Source organism: Elgaria multicarinata, chromosome 9 (assembly GCF_023053635.1).
Source record: "Elgaria multicarinata webbii isolate HBS135686 ecotype San Diego chromosome 9, rElgMul1.1.pri, whole genome shotgun sequence".
Classification (NCBI taxonomy): domain Eukaryota; kingdom Metazoa; phylum Chordata; class Lepidosauria; order Squamata; family Anguidae; genus Elgaria; species Elgaria multicarinata.
Window position 1 is genome coordinate 47,416,303 of NC_086179.1, and position 23,125 is coordinate 47,439,427.

At 42.6% G+C, this 23,125-nt stretch overlaps 1 protein-coding gene across 1 annotated transcript in view; it reads right to left on the minus strand.

The window, feature by feature from the left end:
* Nucleotides 1-13,795: 13,795 nt before the first annotated feature.
* The window catches only part of ALX1 (ALX homeobox 1), a 33,487-nt gene continuing 24,157 nt past the window's right edge, over nucleotides 13,796-23,125 (minus strand). Inside the window, exon 4 of the mRNA XM_063134704.1 lies at nucleotides 13,796-14,133. Coding sequence (XP_062990774.1) covers nucleotides 13,813-14,133 — 321 coding nt within the window. The 3' untranslated portion in view covers nucleotides 13,796-13,812. The remainder of the gene's footprint in view (nucleotides 14,134-23,125) is intronic.

Consider the following 23,125-nt stretch of genomic DNA (forward strand, 5'->3'; position numbering starts at 1 on the left):
GTTTAGTCTCAAATTCCCAATGAGTAACTAAATGGATTTTAAAAATAACATTGCATGTGACTAGTCATCATTGGTGAGGGAAGAGTGCATTCAATAAAATTCAAGGGGTTTAGGAATTCCCTGACCGAAAAACACAAGGGTGATATTTTTCAGGTTACAACCTGTCGATTCCCATTCATTTCAACAGGGCAGGATCTACACTATTCATTACACCGTTGTTTAAGTGCATTGTTGCGTCCTCCCTTGCTACGTTACAAAATGCAACTTGAGCCCAGTCAATCGAAATACCTTTTCTTCTATCGTTTTACCCCGGCACACTCTTCTTTAGAACGTTCTTCATTATGCTCATACCGGCTCTGAAGTAAACCTCCTTCTTCCGGTGACTCTGAGCTAGACCTGCCGGGATAAGCCGGCAGGGAGGCAGGACGACGTGTAGGGACGAGGGAAGCCCTGTAGCGTCTTAAAGGGGCCACGTGCGCCCCGAAAGATAAGCAGTTTTTAAAAAAAATTAAGCCTCTGTCCCCTCTTTCACCGCCCTCCCCCCCCTCCCCCTCCCCCTCATTGCGTTGTGCCAGCTCTCCCTCCCCTCGTCTAGAAAAGCCCTCACTTGTCCTAATCAGGAAGCAAAGACCATGGTCACGAGATATGACTTTGAAAGATGGCATTGAAAACAACGAAAGGTTGGGGCACATTGTTAGTTTTAAAACGATTTTAACAGAAAGTGGAACGGTTTTAAAAGTCAGAAGAAACGTAACAGCAGCAGCATCACGTGACTGCTGACGTCATCTCTGCCAACTTGTTACGTTTCATCTAGACAAGTGTAGACGGGCCCCAGGACAAAAACTATTTAAGAGCAAAGAAAATGTGTTCTTGAAAGCCAACCCTGCAATGTGTTCTAAAAAGCCAACCCCTATTCTCTCAGCCTGAATAGTCAACAGTTGCAAAGATGTGTTTTCTGTCTTTGTAGACTTCTTGTACTGGATGTGATGGTTAAATTTGTTTCAACAGGCTTTCACCGCAAGCCTCATTTTTATAACATTTATGCCTCATAAAGGGCTGAAATTGTTATTTCTAAGTATATTACATACTCAGTTCACAAAACAACATTTCAAGGATATACATTTCATTGCTTTATTAAAGTTCTGATTAAAGCTGGTGAGAAAATATCTTATTTATTCACTTATATCCTGTTTGGATTGTGAATAGTTCTAAAAATGGAAGGGAACGCTGTATAATCTGCAAATGGCCCAGAGTTTCGGCATAGAAGATAACAACCATTTCCCATAATATCTGTAATTTATAAGGTAGTAATTGTAGCTATTAAGCCTTGGAGCTGACAGATACTAAAACATTAGCCTAATTGGTTACAGAAGAATTATTTCTGTGAATTTTACAGGAGAAACAACAACATCAACAACAACAGCATGGCATGCAGCATCTCAGGGCCCAATCTGGCCATCCAAGGCTCTCAATTCAGCCTTCCTGAGTTCCCCAGAAGGCCACACTCCCTTCCCCAAGCTCCGCCCCATTTTCCCCAACCACCAATCATTTAATGGTTTCCTGGCTTTGATGGGCGCGGTTCTTCACCCATTCTAAAAGGTTGAATTGCCTCTCCTAAGGCTTAGCTACTGGCAGATGGAGCTTTAAGCTAAAGCATGCAGGTATTTTTGGCATTTTGGGCCCTGCCTCCACACCTGCAATGCTGCCCCAAAATTGAATTTGGCCTTCAGGCTGAAAGAAGCTCAACACTCCTGCCCCAAACAATATTTATTCCACTGTTACATTTCAGCATTTCAGAAGAGACAGCACAAACATAAAATAATTCTTAATAATACTTTACACTGCAGTCATATTTCACTGTCATTTCCAATAATATAAGGGAACACTTGCCGGGCTCCCATAAATTTACTTCTCCTCATTGTGGATGGTCAGATAGCCCCCCCAAAAAATGAGTAAAAGTGTTAGGAAGAGAATATATATTCACTGACTCCCTTTTCTATAGAGTATACTTTTGAAGAATTATGTAAATGTAGGTGCAACTATTGTGAAGTAAATCTAATGTAAAATGGAGAAATGACGGCATTCCAGGCTAAAAAGAAAAAAAGAAAGAAAGAAGAAATGTTTGAATATGTTTTAATTTTACACATATTGAATGAAATATGTAATGTTTATACTGAATAAGGAAAATGGGTCAATCAGGAGATGCAAGAAATAGCAGCAATTCTTTGCTTGGTACCTGAGAGATCTACTCTGGAGTAGGCATACCGTTCTGGGTACCACAATTTAAGAAGGTTTTTGAAAGTATTTCAGGGAAGCATATTGGGGAATTTTAAAGAAATTATATGAGGGAAGATTGAGGGGCAAGAGTATGGTGAGCCTAGAGAAAGTAGATTAAGTGTTGGAGCTAGATTTAAACTGGATGAACAGCAGCCCCTCCAGACCCCTATAAATGCTACACAGAGATCCCAGTGATTGGAGTGAATTGTGATGCGGAGGGAGGGAGATCCCAAAGTCAGGCAGAGGGACCTTCCTCAAGAGGAGCTGAACCATAAGGCTGCAAGCCTAAACACCCTTAATAGAGGGTACATCCCACTGAACTTACCTCCAAGTAAATTGAACTTACCTCCAATCCTATGCATGTTTACCCAGAACTAAATCCCACTGAGGTGAGTAGGTCTTAGTTCCAGGTAAGTGTGTTTAGGGTTGCAGCTTTACAGCCACTTCTCCAGGAGTAAGCCCCATTGAACCCAATGGAACTCACCTCTGAGTAGACATGCATAGGATCGCACTGTAATAGCCTGCTTCTAACCATAGGTACTAGAGCCAGATCTACACCAAACAGGATATAGCACTATGAAAGCGGTATGAAAGCGGTATCTGTCATGGGCCCCAACAGTTGTCAGTGCACTTCAATACCACTACAAAGCAGTAGTATGGCTTATATGCTGCTTTTATATACCATCTTCTTAGTGCTCTATCCTGCTTGGTGATCTGGCCCAGGAAGAAAATCCTAATATATACGTTTAGGAGTTCCAAATACATACAGCTAGGTCCGCCTGGCGCCTACACTGTACTCCTTTCGTCACCAGCTGAAGACCTTTTTATTCACTCAGTATTTTAACACTTAATTTTAACTTAAATTTAAATTATACTGTTTTAACTCTGTATTTTAACCTTATATCAATTTTGCTGCGTGGTTTTATCCTGGTTGTGCTTTTTATATTGTATTTTGTATTTGTATTTTTAACTTGTTGGTTGTTTTATGATGATTTTAATTTTTGTGAACCGCCCAGAGAGCTTCGGCTATTGGGCGGTATAAAAATGTAATAAATAAATAAATAAATAAATAAATACAGCTAGAACTTCATAGTGAATGGAGGGCTGTGACGACAGCTTCCACATTTTTTAAAGAAGGATCTGATAAGAGAGAGATTGATTGTTCATATTTTCTCTATCCACCAAAGGCAGGGCTGGAAGCAGTGGGTTGAAACTACGGGAATGGAGATGGAATCTAAGGGTATGTCTACACCAGCCCTATATCCCGGGGTTGTCCCAGGATCGTCCTGGGATCGTTCCTGTGCATCCAACTGCTACACAGGGGATCCCAGGAGCAGGCAGGGACGATCCCTCTATTTTTCTGGAAGTGTAGAAAGGGCCCAAGCCTTGTGGAAACCAATCTGTTGCCACAGAATCACATTCTATGGGGTTTTCAAAGAAAAAAAATCTGAGCTGTGAACACATGGGTCCACCAGGAGAGGTGCACAGAATGTATGTGTTTAGCCAGAATATTATCATTGTCGGGTCTTAATATTTCCAGCAAAAAGAGAAGGGAAATTATTTTTCTTTCTCTACCTCCTAGGAACAGATGTGCACTAAAGAAGTGGGTTACACTATGTTAGCAGCCATCTTCTACCATATGGCCGACAAATGTTTTGTGCACTCTGTTTGGGGAAATTGGGAGTTTTCTGCAGCTAAAACTCCTTTCGCATATGCAATCAGTGTTCTGGTGGCAAGCCACTTGAAACGCAACAATGGGGAAAGAGCTCCATGTGGTCAGAAAGTGTTCACCATGCCATCCTGGAAACATTCATTAGACATTTCACTCCAACCTTTGGTGGGGGGAAAGCAGTTGTTATAAAATTGCCACAAGTACACAAGTGGATGCCAGGATCTCTTCTCGATCATCCCAGACTGCAAGACACGGAATAATGGGCTCAAGTTACAGGAAGCCAGATTCTGGCTGGACATCAGGAAAAACATCCTGACTGTTAGAGCAGTACGACAATGGAACCAGTTACCTAGGGAGTTACCAGTTACCTCTCCCACACTAGAGGCATTCAAGAGGCAGCTGTTTTGCTGGTCTGTGACCGTAATAAATAACAATGAATGAAAAAGAGGCAGCTGGACAACCATCTGTCAGGTATGCTTTAGGGTGGATTCCTGCACTGTGCAGGGGGTTGGACTCGATGGCCTTATAGGCCCCTTCCAACTCTACTATTCTATGATGCTATGATTCTATGGAACTAAGCTCCACATGGCTGCATTCCAAATGGACAGTGTGCCACTATCTGCATGTGTTGAGACCTCCTTCCATATCAAAGACCCCAGTTCACAAAGCTAGTCTTTCGGTCACACACTGGCTCAGTAACCTGTTCCAAAATTGTGGTTCTAGTGTTGTGACTGTTTTATGCCAAAGCGACTAATGTAACTTAAATGTCCCATTCTAATGGTTCCAAATTGACTTGGTTATCTGGTTCCCCATTCATCATGTGAGACGCTGCCTCTATAGACTCTCATTCATTGCAAGTATGAAGCTGTGCGCAAAGGCATGACAAGCTGGGTGTAGTGTCTGCATCTCGTCACGCCTCCACTCCAACAAGGTTGTGAATACCTGCTTGTCTAGATGCATCAGGATACGCCTGCAGTCTGTAATGAGAATAATTTCCACCGTTAAATGCAGGGAGGAAAAGTTTAATTTAAACACAGTCCTTCCAATTAGTTATAAATGGCAGGAAATTTGCTTCCACACCCTCTTTCCTCCAGTTGACATTACCTTATAGATCGTGCTTTTGAACACAATGTTCGGTTGGCTGCATAGCCTCCACTATTGCTGCCCATTGGTGGGAATTTTGTGTTCATATCTCACCTAACACACCTTGTATAACAACAACAATGGCAACAACAAAAACAAGCAGAATTTTCCAAGATGTCTAGAGGAATTTCTGGTATTATAATACATGAGTAAATGGCAAGAAAGCCATGATGGAAATAGTTGTGATTGCCAAATAGAGCCGGAGCTACTTTCCTACTAATGATGCCCTAAGAAAAATTATCTGGAAATTGATTTGGCATGTTCCACATGTTACACCTTGAACATGATTAGGTGGAAACTTTCCAAAAGATTAAAAACACATTTTGCAATAAAAAAACAGTTTCACTGTCGTAACTATAAAAGGTTGCTGTTTCCCCTCCCTCTTATTTTCCATAATGATAGCATACGGATCTCTAGAGAGCTACTGTATATACACATATTAATAGAAACACTTAATATTATTATGACTCATAAATTCTATGGCTGTCCTTTAATTACCAAGTTCTTTACAGTTACTATGTCTTTCATTGTGATTTCAATATGGCATTATCTGGACTCAGTCCTCAGATTTTACAGTTTTCTTTTTTTAAAAGGCATTTTACAAGCTGCTAATCTGGAGGCTCTTTTTCTTTTCTCTTTTTCTCCTAACATTCCCAGTTCTCCAAACTAACTGTGGACATGTTTTTGGCAGAGATGAGGTGGTAATTAGTACATCATTTGAAAAGGCATATCAGTGTTGAGTTTAAAGTTACAAGAAAGAGACAAAACATCTCTCCTTGTACGCAAGTGATGCTGGTTTAAAAATCATGTTTAAAGCTTTTTCAATAGATGGATTTAAAATAAAACAAAACACTTACTGAATTCTTTTTAACAAACTGGAAAGTGTTTTCAGCCTGCAATTAGAGAGGCTGGTGAAGGAGTGCTGAACCATTAACTGCCTGGAGTGTGAAATGAGAGAAAGTCAAATTTGGATTGCCAATTCAAGTGTAGATAAAGCCAGATATCTCAGTCCAGAGTGACCACTGATGGTGCAGGTTTGTTCAGAGTACAATGGGGATGTGGGGACAGTCTATACATTTTAAAAGCCCCGCGGTGGCTGTGGGGTGGTGCTGCATCAGTTTTATGACACAGAAGTCATCTCAAAGCAACCGCAGGGCTTTCCTGCACATTTTAAAAGTATGGGACTTAACCCGAATTTTTAGGCTGGAGCAAGGCTTACATATCTCTTCCACCATCTAACTTCAGTCCAGCGTAGATGCAGAGGTATTTCTGGGCAGAAGGCGACCCCTGATTGGTCACCGGAAACCTAGGCAGAAGGTGGGGGGGGGGGGCAGAGAGAGAAGTGTGTGGCTGAGAAAGGGAAGGGCGCATGGCGACATCCACTACTCCTGCCAGGACCTGCTCAGAGAGAGACTGGGCAGAGAGAAAGGGTGCGGGGAAGGGGAAGAGAAGCAGTATTACCACTACCAAAGCATCCTCCCCTACCCCAGTTAACCCAGGCATCTTTGGGGGTAGGATGGGGAAATGGAGGCTGGACATGGGCCAGACTTTAGCTCCAGAACTCCCCTAGGAAATTATGATGATGAAGGAAGCATCTCTGAACTTTTTCCAGTCCTTAGTAAGGAAACCAAACCAAACCAGCCTCATGCATCACACAATGGCAGGAAGGTATGTTAACTGCTTACCCCGTGTCCTACCCCATGTCCTCCCTCTGTGGCGGGATTAGCCACCGCCATCCCACAGCAGAGAAAGCACAGGTGTTTTTTTAAAGGCGGCAGCAACCAGGAACCATCAAGGCAAGGACATAAAATGTTTATACTTAATCGCATGACAGTTAGAGATGAGTGAGTTGTCCCACGCATGCCTTGTATCAAGTCAGAAATTACTTTTGTTCTTGTAAAAACAACAACAAAATCAGAACTCAGGTACTTTTTCCGATTAGCCACCTTGCTCTGTCACTCTCCCCCATCACCAAAGTCATCCCCACTAGCCCCCAAAACAAGCACCTCCTTTTCCTTTCCTTGAATCAGTGGGAAGGGCAACAGGGATGCACATCAAAAGGAGAGAAAGGAGTCCCCCCCCACACACACAAATTTCCTTCCATCTTCTCTATTGCCCTGATGGACCGAGTAACACTGTGCTGGGGACCACGAGAGATGTAACTTTTGCAGGTATTTTCCTTTTTCTTTCTAATCTGAGAAGAAGAATTAAGGGATTCAAAAGCTCACTTCTCATTTCTCATTCATTTCCAAATCCAGCTCTGGAGTGGCATCTCTGATGACACTGTAATCCACAAACTGCATGTGCGCAATGCCTAGGCCCTTGAAACACATTCAGCCAAACCACTTTTTGGCTACTCACCTTTGGTACAATCCAAATTCAGCTCTGCCAACCCACAAGCAGTTAGATTGGGGTGTCATTCTTGTTCCAGAAAAGCGATATCCTCGTGCCTTGTGGCCCTGAGTTGACATGAATTGCCCCAGGAACATGAACATGGGTTGGTATTGCTCAACCAGCAACAACAGAATCATAGAATCATAGAATAGCAGAGTTGGAAGGGGCCTACAAGGCCATCGAGTCCAACCCCCTGCTAAATGCAGTAATCCACCCTAAAGCATCCCCGACAGATGGTTGTCCAGCTGCCTCTTGAAGGTCTCTAGTGGGGGGGGAGCCCACAACCTCCCTAGGTAACTGATTCCATTGTCGTACTGCTCTAACAGTCAGGAAGTTTTTCCTGATGTCCAGCTGGAATCTGGCTTCCTTTAACTTGAGCCCGTTATTCCGTGTCCTGCACTCTGGGAGGATCGAGAAGAGTTCCTGGCCCTCCTCTGTGTGACAACCTTTTAAGTATTTGAAGAGTGCTATCATGTCTCCCCTCCATCTTCTCTTCTCCAGGCTAAACATGCCCAGTTATTTCAGTCTCTCTTCATAGGGCTTTGTTTCCAGACCCCTGATCATCCTGGTTGCCCTCTTCTGAACACGCTCCAGCTTGTCTGCATCCTTCTTGAATTGTGGAGCCCAGAACTGGACACAATACTCTAGATGAGGCCTAACCAGGGCCGAATAGGGAGGAACCAGTACCTCACATGATTTGGAAGCTATACTTCTATTAATGCAGCCCAAATAGCATTTGCCTTTCTTGCAGCCATATCATACTGTTGGCTCATATTCAGCTTGCGATCTACAACAATTCCAAGATTCTTCTCGTTTGTAGTATTGCTGAGCCAAGTATCCCCCGTCCTGTAACTGTGCCTTTGGTTTCTATTTCCTAAATGTAGAACTTGGCATTTATCCCTATTAAAATTCATCCTGTTGTTTTCAGCCCAGCACTCCAGCCTATCAAGATCACTTTGAAGTTTGTTTCTGTCCCACCCAATTTTGTGTCATCTGCAAATTTGATCAGTGTTCCCTGCACCTCCTCGTCCAATATAGCTTGACAGCATTTTGACCATTGTGTGCCAAGTCCTTTTTTGCTCGAAATGTGATGAGATTATAAGCAAGGACCAGGTCAACAAGAAGGACGTATGAGTTGAGCAAGGCTATGTGAGTCAAACATAGGATGTTGCAGCAGCAGTGTTGGCACATGGATGGTGCTGAGCCTCTTCCAGCTTAAGGGCTGGATTCGGTTTCACAGAAGCTTTTGGTGACCTCATTCCAGTGCAGGCATGGACCAAAGACAATACAGGGCGAGGCCAAAAAAAAAGCATGCTTTAGCTTAAACTCTTAGGCTGCATTCGGATGACACGATAGTCAACGGTAGGATAATAACCAACTAGGCAGGATCTACACTACTGCTTTAAAATGGTTTATAATGCTATTGACAACTGCTGGGGCCAAGGACACACACTCTGTACCGTTTTAAAGCCACTTTTAATGTGTTCTATCAGTGCAGATCTGGCCCCAGACAGTTCTTTATCTAGGGGGTACTCCCCACACAACATGATGATAATCAACTGTGGTGTGTATTAGGATCACTGTTGAGTTGACTATTAGTCCATGCTGAGTTGACTCACTCATCCCCCACTTTCTCTCAGTCCTCCCATCAGCCATTGCTGCTGAAAATCTATCCTGCCAGCTGGACAAGAGTGGCAGCTGCTGTTTTGATTGCGCTTGCCTTGTGACCCTGTGGCTGACAAAATAACTAATGATGGCCAATGAAATAACCGACAGTGCCCTCCACACAACACGATAACCAATGGTGGTTCAAATAGCCTACTCTGCACAGTGTTGGTTGTTTGCATTGTTTATTTCAGCCGAATAATCAACTGTTGGTTTAAAAAACTTCCTCCACACAACACAATAACCCACGGTGGGTTAAATAACCAACCATCAAATATTTAAACCACCATAGGTTATTGTGTTGTCTGAACCCAGTCTTACTTCCAGTAACTAAGAGGCATTTTTAGGGTGACCACATGAAAAGGAGGACAGGGCTCCTGTATCTTTAATAGTTGTATTGAAAAGGAAATTTCTGAAGGTGTCATTTGTATATATGGAGAACCTGGTGAAATTTCCTCTTCACCACAACAGTTAAAGTTGCAGGTGCCCAGCCCTCTTTTAAATCTGGTCACTCTAGTATCGCTCCTGCACTTTAATTTCACCAAGTTCTCCATATGTACAAATGACACCTGCTGAAATTCCCTTTTCTATGCAACTGTTAAAGATACAGGAGCCCTGTCCTCCTTTTCATATGGTCACCCTATTTCAACCCTTTACAATGGAGGAGAAAAAACACGCAAAAGCTGGGAAACCACCAAATGATTAAGGCGGGGGGTTGCAGAAGGGGCCAGGGACATCTGGGGAAACCGAGAGGGCTGGATTGGGATCCCAGTCAGACCAGATTTGGCTCATGGGCCTGATGTCCTGATGCTGCAGTTTCCTTGGCTTTTTGTTAGGCTTTTTTGGTCATTTTTAGGGTCTTATTTTCTCACTGCTGCCTTGAGTTTCAGCTGCTGAATAGTTAATCTATTGGCTGTGATTGTATTGACTTGTGATTTTAATTCCACCTGATTTTCTGTCCTCGATATGTTTTTTTTAAGCCACTTTGAACCTCCAATGGCAAAGCAAGGTGTGAACATATTACATAAATCAATGATGGTAAATATGAGTTGGTGTCATTATGCATATTTATGTGTGCCAGCCTTCCCCAACCTAGCACCCTCCAGACATTTTGGACTACAACTCCTGGCATGCCTGACCCTTGCCCTTGCTGGCTGGAGTGGATGGGAGTTGAAGTCCAGTAGATTTGGAGTGCACAGGATTGGGCAAGACTGATGTATGCCTCCTCGGTAGGAAACGTGTCTCTCCAGCATCCTGTACAACACCTAGCACTTTGTTGCCACTACATGAATGTGTTAGTGGCAGGAGCAGTCTTCAATTTGGGGGTGGGAGGGATAGTCTGGATATTGTATTCCTATTGAACTATTCCTGCCAGCGTAGCATTCTGCCACTCAGGCTTTCTGCAAACAGAACCTCTCTCTCTTCCTGTCTCAAGTTCAGTGGCTGCAAGAAAAAGCAAGAACAAGCTGGCCGGGTTGCATCCTGCCCTGCTCAGACCCAATCTCAAGTCTTCTTTTATTTCAATTAAGTTGAGTTTGCCTTTCTGAACCTGGGAGAATGACTGCTTCTTTCAAAAAGGCAAACGTTTCGCTCATCTGAAGGAGGCTGGAATGTGACAGGGGAAAGGGAGGAGAAGTAAATCAAAGCAGATAGCAATTCGCCAGATGTAAAGTATTTTTCTTAGTCGTCCTCCCCTCCCTTCCTCCCTCCCGAACTCCCCTCAACCCCAACGCACACATACTTTTTCCCCCTACCAGAAATCTCGGAATGTTTGCTGACATTTTAATTCCTTCGTGTAGCAGAGGTACTGACATGCCGTACAGGCACAGAAGACCTTGTCTCGCTCCTGCTGAAAGATCAGTGGGAGGTTTGCCTTGAATCCTTGCAGCAATGGACCGAAACTCCACGCGCGCACGCACACACACACGTGTATGTGTGTCCTGGAGTCAATTTGAAATTTCAACTCCCTTTGAACTGCAGTGGATATTGTTCAGGCTTTGCAAAAACATCTTTTTCAGCTCAGTTAACAGGTGGCAATCAGCAGCATTAGCCGTATTCTCTATTTTGCCTTATGGTGCAGATTAAGGCTGCAATCTCCCCCCCCCCCCCGTTACCTGCAAGGAAGCCCCATTGAACTTAGTGGAACTTGCTTCTGAGTAGACATCGATAGGACAGTACACAAAGAAAGATTCCTGATCACTTCATAGAGATACCTTTAGTACTGGTGAACAAGTCCCAAGCACAACCTGTAGAACAATAGGGTGAGTAATTAATAAATGAGGGATCGGATCCAGAGATCTCGGGAGTGGAGTTCCACTTACTGAACCACTCATCAAAAGGGGGAGTCAATGTCACCTGATTCCCCCTTCCCCCTGCAGAATCTTGATCATGTGACCTTCTAGAACAGGTCCTGCACTTTAATTTCACCAAGTTCTCCATATATACAAATGACACCTGCTGAAATTCCCTTTTCTATGCAACTGTTAAAGATACAGGAGCCCTGTCCTCCTTTTCATATGGTCACCCTAATTCAGGCCTTGAGCTGAAAGATATTCCTGACCCTTTCTCTAGAATAATATGGGGAGTGGTGCTGGATGGTTAAGAGAGAAGGAAGAATCAATGAAATTGCCTTCCTTTTCCATGAGTTGGATTGGAGCCCCTTTTGCAATCAGCCTGCGGCTTTTCCCCTCCTCCACCTCTCTTCAAAATGTATGTGTATTGGAAGGCCATCTTTTCCCAGTTACTGCTTGTTTTTATTTTAAATGGAACAGCCACAATGCATACACAAACTGGCAGTATTCAGAATGTTATGTTCATAGATGTTCAGTTCTGGAATTGGCTCTAAAGTTTATCAAATCCAGCAGCCTTAAAAACAATCCACCAATTACATGTAGAATGAGTGTGTGCAAGAGAAAGATAGTAGTGTGTCAATGTGTGAGCTATTGGACACAGTTCACAAGAAAGCTTTTGTTTTTGTTTTTCTGTGCAAACTCCGCTACCTTGCTCTTACACAGCTCCTGTTCATTTCAATGGGGCTAGGGTACGAGAGCATCGGAGACCTGGCAGTTTTTTCAGTATTTGACACTATTGGCCCCAAACTTGTCTTGTGGAAGTACTGGCCATTTTAGACAACCAATCCATTCCCAACACTAAAATGTAATAGGTCAGCAGGCTGGTCACGTCATTATGCACCACCAAAATGCAACTAGCAGAAGTTAGATCCAGTGGAAGACTTTCTTTCATCAGCAATGCTTCTTATGTTGATGGATGCATAAGCAGGGGTGATTAGGGACTCAGTTAAGGGAACTTTTTAAAAAAATAATAATAATAATCCTATGCTCTACATAAGTAGACCGTAGATGTTGCCTCTTGCTAATCCCTCAAAGTCACAAGATGCCAAAGCCTAGGCCATTTGTGCTATATCAGTAGCAGCCCTAACACACTGGATAACTGTGCTCGATTCCCTAGGAGATGCCATTTTATGTATATTTTAAAAATCCAAACAGGAGAAGAATTCAGGGATTCTTAAACTCACCTCTCATTTCTCATTCATTTCCAAGCCTGATTCTGGAGAACGTCATTGCCATCTCGAAGGGCGGCGATCCACCAACTGCATGAGCATAATCTTCATGCCATTAAAATACATTTGGCTGAACCAGTTTTTTGAGTGCAGGCAGACCAGAAATTGTTTGTGCTTCCCAGCTTTACACTCCCCTTCTTTTATTATAAGCTCTGCTCTGCCAGCCAGCCAGCACTTAAAATGGGACATAGCAGTTGTTCTAGCAAACTTATGGCTTGTAGTCCTGAGTTCACAGAAATTGCCCCAGAAGCATGAATGTGGGGTGGTATTACTCAGCTAACAACAGCAGAACTCAGTATTGACATATGACTCAAAAGTTAAAAAAGGGGGGGTGGGGAGAAGGGGCAGGTCTTGTTATCAGTCAGCAGTACAGCACAACAGTATTTGACCATTGAAAAGCAAGCTATGTTGACACAACTCTGTGTGCTAGCAACATAACAGGATTGTACCTAAGGACCAGGTTTTGAAAGAGTTAAATTTCTGAAAAGTCCCATTGGATCAGTGGAACCAAATTTTAAAAATGGAGCATTCATAAATAAATAAATAAATAAATGCAGGCTTCTTGCCCATCTTATGCCAGGCCTTCCAGCAATTCCCATTTCTTAAATTGTGGGATGCCATATTCACCACACGTAGCTTGCTAACAATGCTGCTCACAACCCTGACATATCAAATGTATTTCCCTCTGAAGACTTCCTGCTTTGTTCTGAATAAAGAATTCCTCTTGTTCATAGCAACGTATAGCAGATGTACTCCTTTAATATGTTTATTCTTTTTTGCAGGTTTTACAATCATATTTCAACTGGTACATTAAAACATATTTGGCTATTTTAAAGAGGGCTTTTGGAGATTGACACGTGATGGTTCTATTCAGCCCTCATACACTTTCATGCTTAAATGTTATTGTTAAATAGCATATCAGGTATTTGCTTAAGCAGGTTTCATTGTACATCCTGATCACTAGCAATTCTTCACACAGCAGCTTATTGTTGGGTCCTTTAAATATGGGAAATAGGAATGGCAGGTTGGGGGTAGGTGGGTGGGGTGGCCTGACACTGAAAAGGAAAGACATTCTGTTATGTTACATAGCCCAGGAGATGTTAGCAGTATGTTCTTTGGCTTTCATTCGTAGAACCGCAATACTGGAAGACCTTCGTTCAAATTCCGGCTTAGTTTCAAATGCATGTCCATTGGTCGTTCCAGAAAGTAGAGAGTCAGTGAAAAAATTATTGAGGGGAACATGGCTGAATTGGCTCTGATGGTTTGAAAAGCCCGAGTACCCAGAATCTGTCCGAGGCGAATGGGAATAAGGGGTCATACAAGAGGAAGTGTCACGAGGAAGCATGCAGGAAGTCACCACTGAACCGCTAGCTGCATTTCCTGCCCACAAATTATTCTGAATCTGGAACATATAAAACAAAAGAAGATTAAATGTACATTTTAACAAATTTCCTTGTTCTAGTTTTCTGCTTCACTTGGTCTGTTTTCAGCCAATGACATGTCACATCTACCATTCACATAGTGATATTATCATATTATTTTGGTGGAAATGTAAATGGAACTAGGTGGAAATGGAATCCCAAACGTCTGCTTGATTAAGAATATCTAGCTCTGTCTCTGGAAAATGTTCAAAATCAAAACCGGACAGACTTCCGGTGAAAGGGCTTTGTGGTTGTCAGCACACAGCTGAGTGGCAGGGACTGTGGCTTAGTGACAAAGCGCCTACTTTGCATGCAAAAGGTCCCAGGCTCCATCTCTATCATCTCCAGGTAGGGTTAAGACAGGGTCCTGCTTGAAACCCTGGAGAGCCATTGTTGCCAGTCTGTGTTGACAATAGTGGGCTAAATGGACCAATGAGCTGACTCAGTATAAGGCAGCTTCCTGTTTTCCTGTGACTTTTCACCATGATCCAGGGATAGCAATACATGTATGGATGCTGATTTATGAACACTGGATTTCCTCGCCTTCCAGAATTGGCCCCAAACACTCAAAGGGGATCTGCATTAGGGATCTCTCTTACTGGGTCCCTGGATCCAGCTCCCAAGACTACATTTACCATTCCCCTTCTGTCCCAAATTTAAGGGGAAATGGAGTTCACAGGTGGAGGAAAGATGTCTAAGCCCCACTTCTGCACATAAGAACGGCCTTTTCTGTTTCCTGTACTGGCCAGATGCCTGTGGGCATTTCACAAGCAAGGTGTGTAGAGAAATGTCTTCCCCTGTTATTTGTCCCAGCATCTTGTATTCAGAGGTATAAAGCTTCTGTTCATAAAGTCACTATTTGCTAGTGAACATGGCTACTTGTCATAAATAGATCTATCCTCCATTCATTTTTCTAAGCTAACGTCCATCAGCACATCTTGTGGGAGTGAGTTCCACAAGTCACTTATGTATGGTGTGAAGCAGTACCTCCTTCTGTCTGTCCTGAACCTGCTGCCAGTCAACTTCTTTGGGTGACTCCGAGTTCTAGAATTATGAGAGAGAAAAAGTTCTGTCTATACTCTCCTCCCCATTCATCATTTTATAAACCTGAATCATGTTATCAAGTTAAGTATGTGTTGTGTGATGAAGCACATCCAATATCAACCCTTTACCATCTGCCAGTCAGCTTTCTGGACTGAGAATACATCGCATGTAGTACAGTCGGCATGCAAAGATGTTACAAAAATTAGTCAGACATCCTCCACTGCTGCTTCTTTTTAACATGCAGAGCCACACTCAGTTGTAATAGCATAGTTGTGTGCACCCCTGATCTCCAAGTTGTTGGTTAGATTACTTCCCTCACCCATATGAACTAGTTTTGCAATGTTTTGAGCGTTAACGTTCTGTTTTATGGGCCATCAGTCACTCCAATGGCCACATCCTTCAGAGGATTCTGAGCACATCATCCCTTCCCTGTCTATACCTGGGTCGTAAGTAAATTAATTATAACATTCCATTTTACTGCTCCTTGATATATTTTACTGTAGTTGGAAGGGTTTTTTTTAATACTGTATTTTAATATTGTGAACCATTGAAAGGTTTTATTATATCCAGTGGTATATAAATGTCCCAAAGGACTAAGGCCCTTTCTACACCTAAGGGTTATCCCTGAAAAAGGGAGGGATCATCCCTGCCTGCTCCCAGGATCTCGTGTGTGTCATTTGGATGCACAGGGATTATCCCGGGATGATCCCGGGGGGGGGGGGAGGCAGGTGTAGAAAGGGCCTAATGTAGATCACATATATTTTCACACACACACACACAGGGAGGGAATCCAATGTCAGTACTTATTCAGGGTTAATTGTAGCATGTGCAATAATTAATTTCACAATGAGGTATTTCAAGAAGCTAAGAAGCTCTAAAATATATTATACAAAATCTGTCCCTTCTGTGATTGTTTTACCATTGTTTGGTTCCACTTGATCTTGCTCATGTAATAATGTACCTTCTACCACCCAGATCATGATTAATATATTGATGATCACAACAGCCTTTCACTAAAAAAGCAATTTCTAATGTTTGTGTATTGCCTAAAGCACAAGCAGTCCTTCCTGATGGCTATATGCTACCTCCAGTATCAAAGGCATATTGGAAATGGCTAATGGATAAAAAGTGGATTGGCGAGCTGAAATATTTACATGGCAATGTACAGGGTGTGCGTGTGGGTGTAAAACTTTAAAGAGACTGAAGTTCCCATAACAACAAATGCTTTAACTGCAGCCAGACAAATGCTTCCTGTGTTTTATCCCACTCATATCCCTTTAATTTGTCTTGAAATGCTAGAATTTGACCACAAAGTCTATGTCAAGCAAATGAACTGAGGATTTATAAAGCTGGCAAGCAGGTTGTGAAGCTGGTCTTTAGAGGAAGGAATCAAAGACATTAATTTGATCAAGAAAATGACTACAATGTCCAGTACACCTCTCATCACTTGGCTCGTGGTCCTAACGGAACTTTAAAAGTCATGATTCTGTGTGTCTCGCAGCCTTGTGTAAAAGCCATATTCTTTGTTATTTGAATTAGCAACCACCCATTTTAATTGGATGCTGTAGGCCCACTACTTAACAAGATCTGTACTGTAAGTGTTTCAAAATAAAACACTAAGTGTAAAACCTATCTTGGAATAAAAAATAAATACATCCCCTGTTTTACAATAAGTAGAAAACATCACTGCTTCTTCTGGTATGTCGGAGGGAAAGGAGACAGTACTCGAATTGAAAGAAAATATTTTTCCTGTTTAAATCTTCTGTGATCTGTGCAGTATATAAAAGGCAATTCAGGGGGATTCTGAATAAGCCTATACATAGATCCCACCTCTGGTTTCTGTTAACATCACAAACATCTTGAATTTTGCTCTTGTGGTTACCGTGAAATCACCAAAGAATCCTTCAATATATTTCCTTACTGTATAGTGTGTGTGTGTGTGTGTGTGTGTGTGTGTGTGTGTGTGTGTGTGAGAGAGAGAGAGAGAGAGAGAGAGAGAGAGAGAGAGAGCTGCAAGATTCAATCAGTTTAACCAAGTCCATTAATCAAGTGCAAATTTAGCTGATTAATAGATGTGGGTAACTTTAAACTATGAGGGCAAATGTGTACCCATGAGGCAGACTATGAAGGGCACGTATTTATTTTTGAAGCTATATTGGCTCTGGTGTGTTACTGTAATAAGGAATAATAAAACAGAAAATATTAAAGATAGCCTTTTATCTGATGTGGTTGCTTTCTTTACAATTTATCACTTACTTTCAATTTATCATTTACTTTCTTCAAGATCTTAATGGGGCACCTATATTGCAGTAACCAGCACATTTATTTATATGCATTGATTACTCAAACAGTGAAAAAGCAGATTATTAATCAATGTAGAAATTCTTAAATTGGCTGATAGCTCATAGAATATGCTAGTCTGGAATATATATAGAAAAATCGCTACTCAACACACAGTAGCAAAAAGCACCTTGGTTTGGGGGACTGTGATATCATTTCTAACATGTTTTATATTCCATCATGGCCAAGAGTTATATTGTTGTTCTGCACTAACTGCATCTTCTGTACCAGCCTGAAAGGCAGCCCCACATAGAGAGCATTGCAGTAGTCCAGACTTGAGGTTACAACACATGGATCACAGTGGTTAAGCTATCCCTGTCCAGGAATTGGTGCGTGTTGATGTACCGATCAAAGTTGGTGAAAGGCACTCCATGCCACAGAAGTCACTTGGGCTAATAATGACAATGATGAATTTAAGAGCACCCCCAAAATGCATACCTGTTCTTTCAGGGGAAGTGCAACCCCATCCAGAACAGGCAAGCTCTCTAACTGCCAGACCTGGAAACCATTTATCCACAGTCCCTCCGTTTTATCGGGATTGGCTTACTGGCCCTCCTCCAGCCCACCACTATGTATAAACACTGGTCCAGGCCATGCATGGCTTCTCCTGATTCAAATGTAATGGAGAAATAAAGCATCAGTCTACTGGTGACATCTCACCTTAGAACTCCTAATGACCATACCCAGTGACTTCATAAACAGCATTGGAGACCAGGTAGTACCTTGCGGCAGCATCACAGGGCTCTGAGGTACAGCAACTCAGTGCTATTCTCTAGACCTACCCTGCAGACATGAACAGAACCACTGTAAAACAATTACTGTCTCTGATACAGAAAGGAGCACATAGCTATCGGGGCTAGTAGCCAATGGGCCTGTTTAGACAACACACTAAGCCACGGTTAAGCCTCTAACCCTTTTGCATCAAGTGGTTAGTAAGTGGGTTTAACCCGTGGTTATGTAGCCACAGTGGTTAGGAATAGTTCACATGACACATGAAGTCATGGTTCACATGACTCGCTATGCCATAATATTTAGCTCAAAATGCTTAACCATCATTGTTTAGTGTGTTGTTTGAACAGGGCCATTGATAGCCATCTGTCCAACCCCTTTTTAAAGCCATTCATATTGGTGGCCATCTTGTGGTAGCAAATTCCATAGTTTAACTATGCCCAGTGTGAAGAAATACTTTCTTTTATCTGTCTTGAATTTCCCACATAGTTGGAGAATTTTGCCTTCCCTGGAGAATATTTGGCAAAATACACACATTTATGCACACATATAAACATAAGTGCATGCAGGCAGGCATACATTTCACCTAGCCCATGGATAGAGTGCCAGATTTCAGGGCCAGGATTCAATGAGCCAGTTCATACTTAATGGTAAGCCAGGATGATATCATACACTCCCCAATTCCCTCTCCTCGCATGTGGCTGGAATAAGGACTCCTGTTGAATTCACTTTCACTTTTCCCAATACATAGTTTACCTATGTATGAACCAGCAATGATGTTTGTTCAACATGTTTGTTAAATAAGCCAGTAAAATAATACAGGATTTGTCGTTGGCTTGCTTAGCAGTCAACTGAGTTTGTTTTAAACTGTGAGTTCTGGTGCATACAGAACAACAAGCCAGAAATCAGGCAAAGTGAAACTGAATCATAATTTATTCCTCTTCCCATCCATGGAGGGGCCTGGAGGGGTGGGGGAGAGCACACCACCAGAGGCTTTACTCAAGCTCACAAAGGCTTATCCATGTCATGCCAAATCATGATTTAGTTCTATGTGCAAATGTGGCCAATATATGTAATAAAAATTGTTGAAGGAAGCAACAAGCTTGGATCAGTGCCTTCTAGTCCTCTTTTCTTACTCCATTGCTTCCATCATGCTTCTGTATAACAAACTAACAATATCATTTCCTTCAGTATTAATTGAGCCAAAATTTCTCAGAAGAAAATGTTCAGTGTGTGTGTGTGTGTGTTTGGGGGCAATTTTGGTTGCCCCCCGCCCCAAGAATATTTATTAAAAGACCTGCCACCAATTTCACCACCGAGCAATAGGGTATTGAATTTCAAGAGGCCATTTTTGCTCAGTCATAGATAAGTCTTTGCTTGATGACTCTCCTTGAGCACCTACCTAATAGGATTGCTGTGAGGATTAATGACCTGAAGACAATAGAGCATGATATACACTTACTACTTAGAAATTATAATCGCAAGAAGAAGTATTACCATAGTCCCTGATTCTTGCTCAGTCAAGTGTGATGCTAGATAAATATTCCTAGAGGTGAATTTTATAAACTGTATGACCCTGCCGAGACTAAAGAGCTGTGGTCAACAAATCAGAACTGTTGGCTCTAAGAAGGACTGGGAGCCTCTGCGGTTATTTGTTAGCTTCATGCAGAACAAAAACATATTTTAGTCAAATGCCATGTGGTACGTAATGTGTACCATATGGAGTATTTAATTTGAGCGTGTAACTCTGATGATTGCTAATGGAAGTTCCCCATGTGCGCTATGGTCACAAAGGACCCCAATGTGAAATTAAGATGCAAGGGTTTAACGAACAGCATGTGCATATTTATATATTTCCTAACACCCTTGGCTTGCAAAACAGGATCGTGCACCCTCAAGGTTTCCCACTGTTGGGAAGGTTGCCATTGGGCCAAAGAGATTTCCTCCAGTGCGCACAGCCCGCCTGATGGCGATCACCAGGCCCTGATGATGCAAAGCCAACTATTCTGTTTTATTTGTTATTTAAAAAGAAAGAATGGAATTCTGTCTTCTTGCTGCATTCTCTTTGCTTGATTTTACACACTTCTGTACAGCCACTTTGAAAGGGAGTGAGGGCTAAGGATCGCAACTCAATTCCAGACTCCCTAAAGCAGGACAGAAGGTAGATCAGGATCCCCTGGTAGATCTCTGGGTGATTTGCAGTAGATCCACAAGGATTTCTCAATTGCTTAACAGTTGCAACAACAGAACAACCTTTCCCACCTAAATTAGGCTGCTGAAACCAAGAATATTTGGGGAAACCAGAGTGGAAGTATGTACGAAAGGACTGTGTACTTCATTCAGTTCTGGTACTGAGAACAAATTTCTAGGCTCAGACTGAACTCAGAGGTGGCCTGTTCTTTAATTTGATTTTTTTTCCCCAGCTGATGGATCTCAGAACTCTCATAAAATACAAAGTAGATCCAACAAGCCTGAAGACTGTCCACCCCTGCCCTAAAGTGACTCACCAGCATGATCTTCTAGAACACATGCCAATTCCTCTGGGTTGGCAGGGGGAGGGATTTGGCCCAGGGTCTTCCAGTTGTCAAAACCTCACCATCATCAAGGATTGCAGCACAATTGTACTTACTTATTATATTTATATTCCACTTTTCATCCAAAGAACTCATTTCATTCATTCATTATCAGATTTCTATAATATTTCATGGTACATGGTTCTCCCCGCCGACCAACATTTTAAACTCATAGTAACCCTGTGAAGTAGGTTACAATGAAAAATCATGATTGGCTGGAGGCCATCCAGGGAGCTTTATAACTGAACAAGGGTTTGAACCTGGGTCTCTCTAGGCCTAGCCCAACACCCAATACCACACAACACAATGCTGCTAAATGCGGGAGAGCTTGCAGAATTCATCAGCAACACAACACTCTGTTCCTGATGGCAATTTGCTGCCCTTTGGCCAGCTCAGAGTGGACCATCACAGCTTCTGCTATTAAGAACATTGTGTTGATGCGCTATAGAAACTATGCAGGACATTAAGAAGAAACTCCTGGTGGTACAAAGCCGTTTGACAGTGAAAAAGACTCCTTCAGGAAGTGGAAGATTCTCCTTTCTTAGAGGTTTTTAAGCAGATGCTGGAAGGCTGTGGGTTTCCTGCATTTGCAGAGACTGGGACTTGATGTCCTTTGAAACTCTATGTGTGAATGACACCTCTAGATTGAACTTGGTTTGTCGCAATCTGAGGTAGTTTGACCAGGGCTGAACAGGATTACATGAACCATGTAATCCAATTTGAGAGGGGAAATCACAGCTCATGGTTTACAGTTTCAAATGTTCCATCGGGGGAGACCATGGGCACAAAACCATTTTGAAATGCAGCTTTGTGATGAGTTCATGGCCTTAGAATGCATGCATCACAGCTTAGACTCCACCCCAACCCCAAATATCCTTTTAGGATTTGGACACACAATGGCATTTCTCAGGGGATGGAGGGGAGGGACCATTTGAAACCCTTGGACTGAGTTTGTTTGCTTTAGTTTTTGAAGCCATTGGGAGGATACCTACACCATAAACCAGACTTCACCATCCTCATGCCCTCCAGATGTTATGAATTACAACTCTCAGCATTCCTGACCACTGACAATTCTGGCAGATGGGAGTTGTAGCCCAAAACATCTGGAGGGCACCAGGTTGGGGGAGGCTGTGTTATGCCTTTGAGCAAACAGTGAGAAAAATCCACATAATAATTATGATCAAGAGGAAGCAGAGAGGCACCTGTGCTATAAAGTCTGTGATGATCATTACATGGAGAAGGTATACAAAGAGCAAACACAGGGCTCTGCCTGACATCGGACCAGACTACTGGTCCATCTAACAAGGGGCATATCTACACCAGCCATTTATCCCAGGATCATCCCTGTGAATCCAAATGACACACAGGGGATCCCGGGAGCAGGCAAGGACAATCCCTCCATTTTCCTGGGATAATCCTTAGGTGTAGAAAGGGCCATAGTATTGTTTACTCTGACCAGCAGCAACTCTCTGCAATTAACTCTTTTCCCATCACATACTGCCTGATCCATTTAAGTGAAGCAATCAGTGCTTAAATATGGGAACATCTGCATACAAAGAATGACTTTTAACACTGAACTATGTCCACCACCTACTTTTAAATTCACGGCAAAGACAATTGATTCAGGGCACTCATGTCAGCACCAGGCTGATACAGTGAAACCTGATGTGTAGCACTCATGAGGGATTGCTCTGTTTGACCAAGATTGGTCAGAAAACCAAGTTTCCAGTATTTATACCACACCTGGCCACTTCAAAGGCTTCCTATGATCCACCAACTCCCATGGGTTGATACTTTATACCCTAATTCCCTTTCATGCCACAGGCCTGAGGCCATTCCTATTCCTCCACACCAAGGGGCATATTTCCAGATATGACGGTGGGGAGGTGAGACACTACAGTGTTTGTGTGAGCACATACCTACAAAAGTTGCATGGGGTGGGGGCAAGTAGGCTTTGTAAGCTGCCTACTCCCAGCCCCTCCCTCTGCACCTTTTTGCAGCCCCTCCCTCTGTTCAGTGCAGCGTCCCCTGGTTGTCTTTTGGAACTGAGATGTCTGCCATGCACCATCCTCGCAGGCTTTCAAGAAGGCCTTAAAAACATGTTATTTTACCATAGCCTTCCCATGATGTATACTGTTATTGCTGCTACTGTTGTTCCTGTTGGTTTTAGTGTTTGAATTGCTATTTTATTGTGAACATGTTTTCACGGCTTTTAATATTTTATGTATTTTATTGTTGTAAGCTGCATTGTGAGGGCTTCTGCCCTGAAAGGCGGCCAAGAAATGTT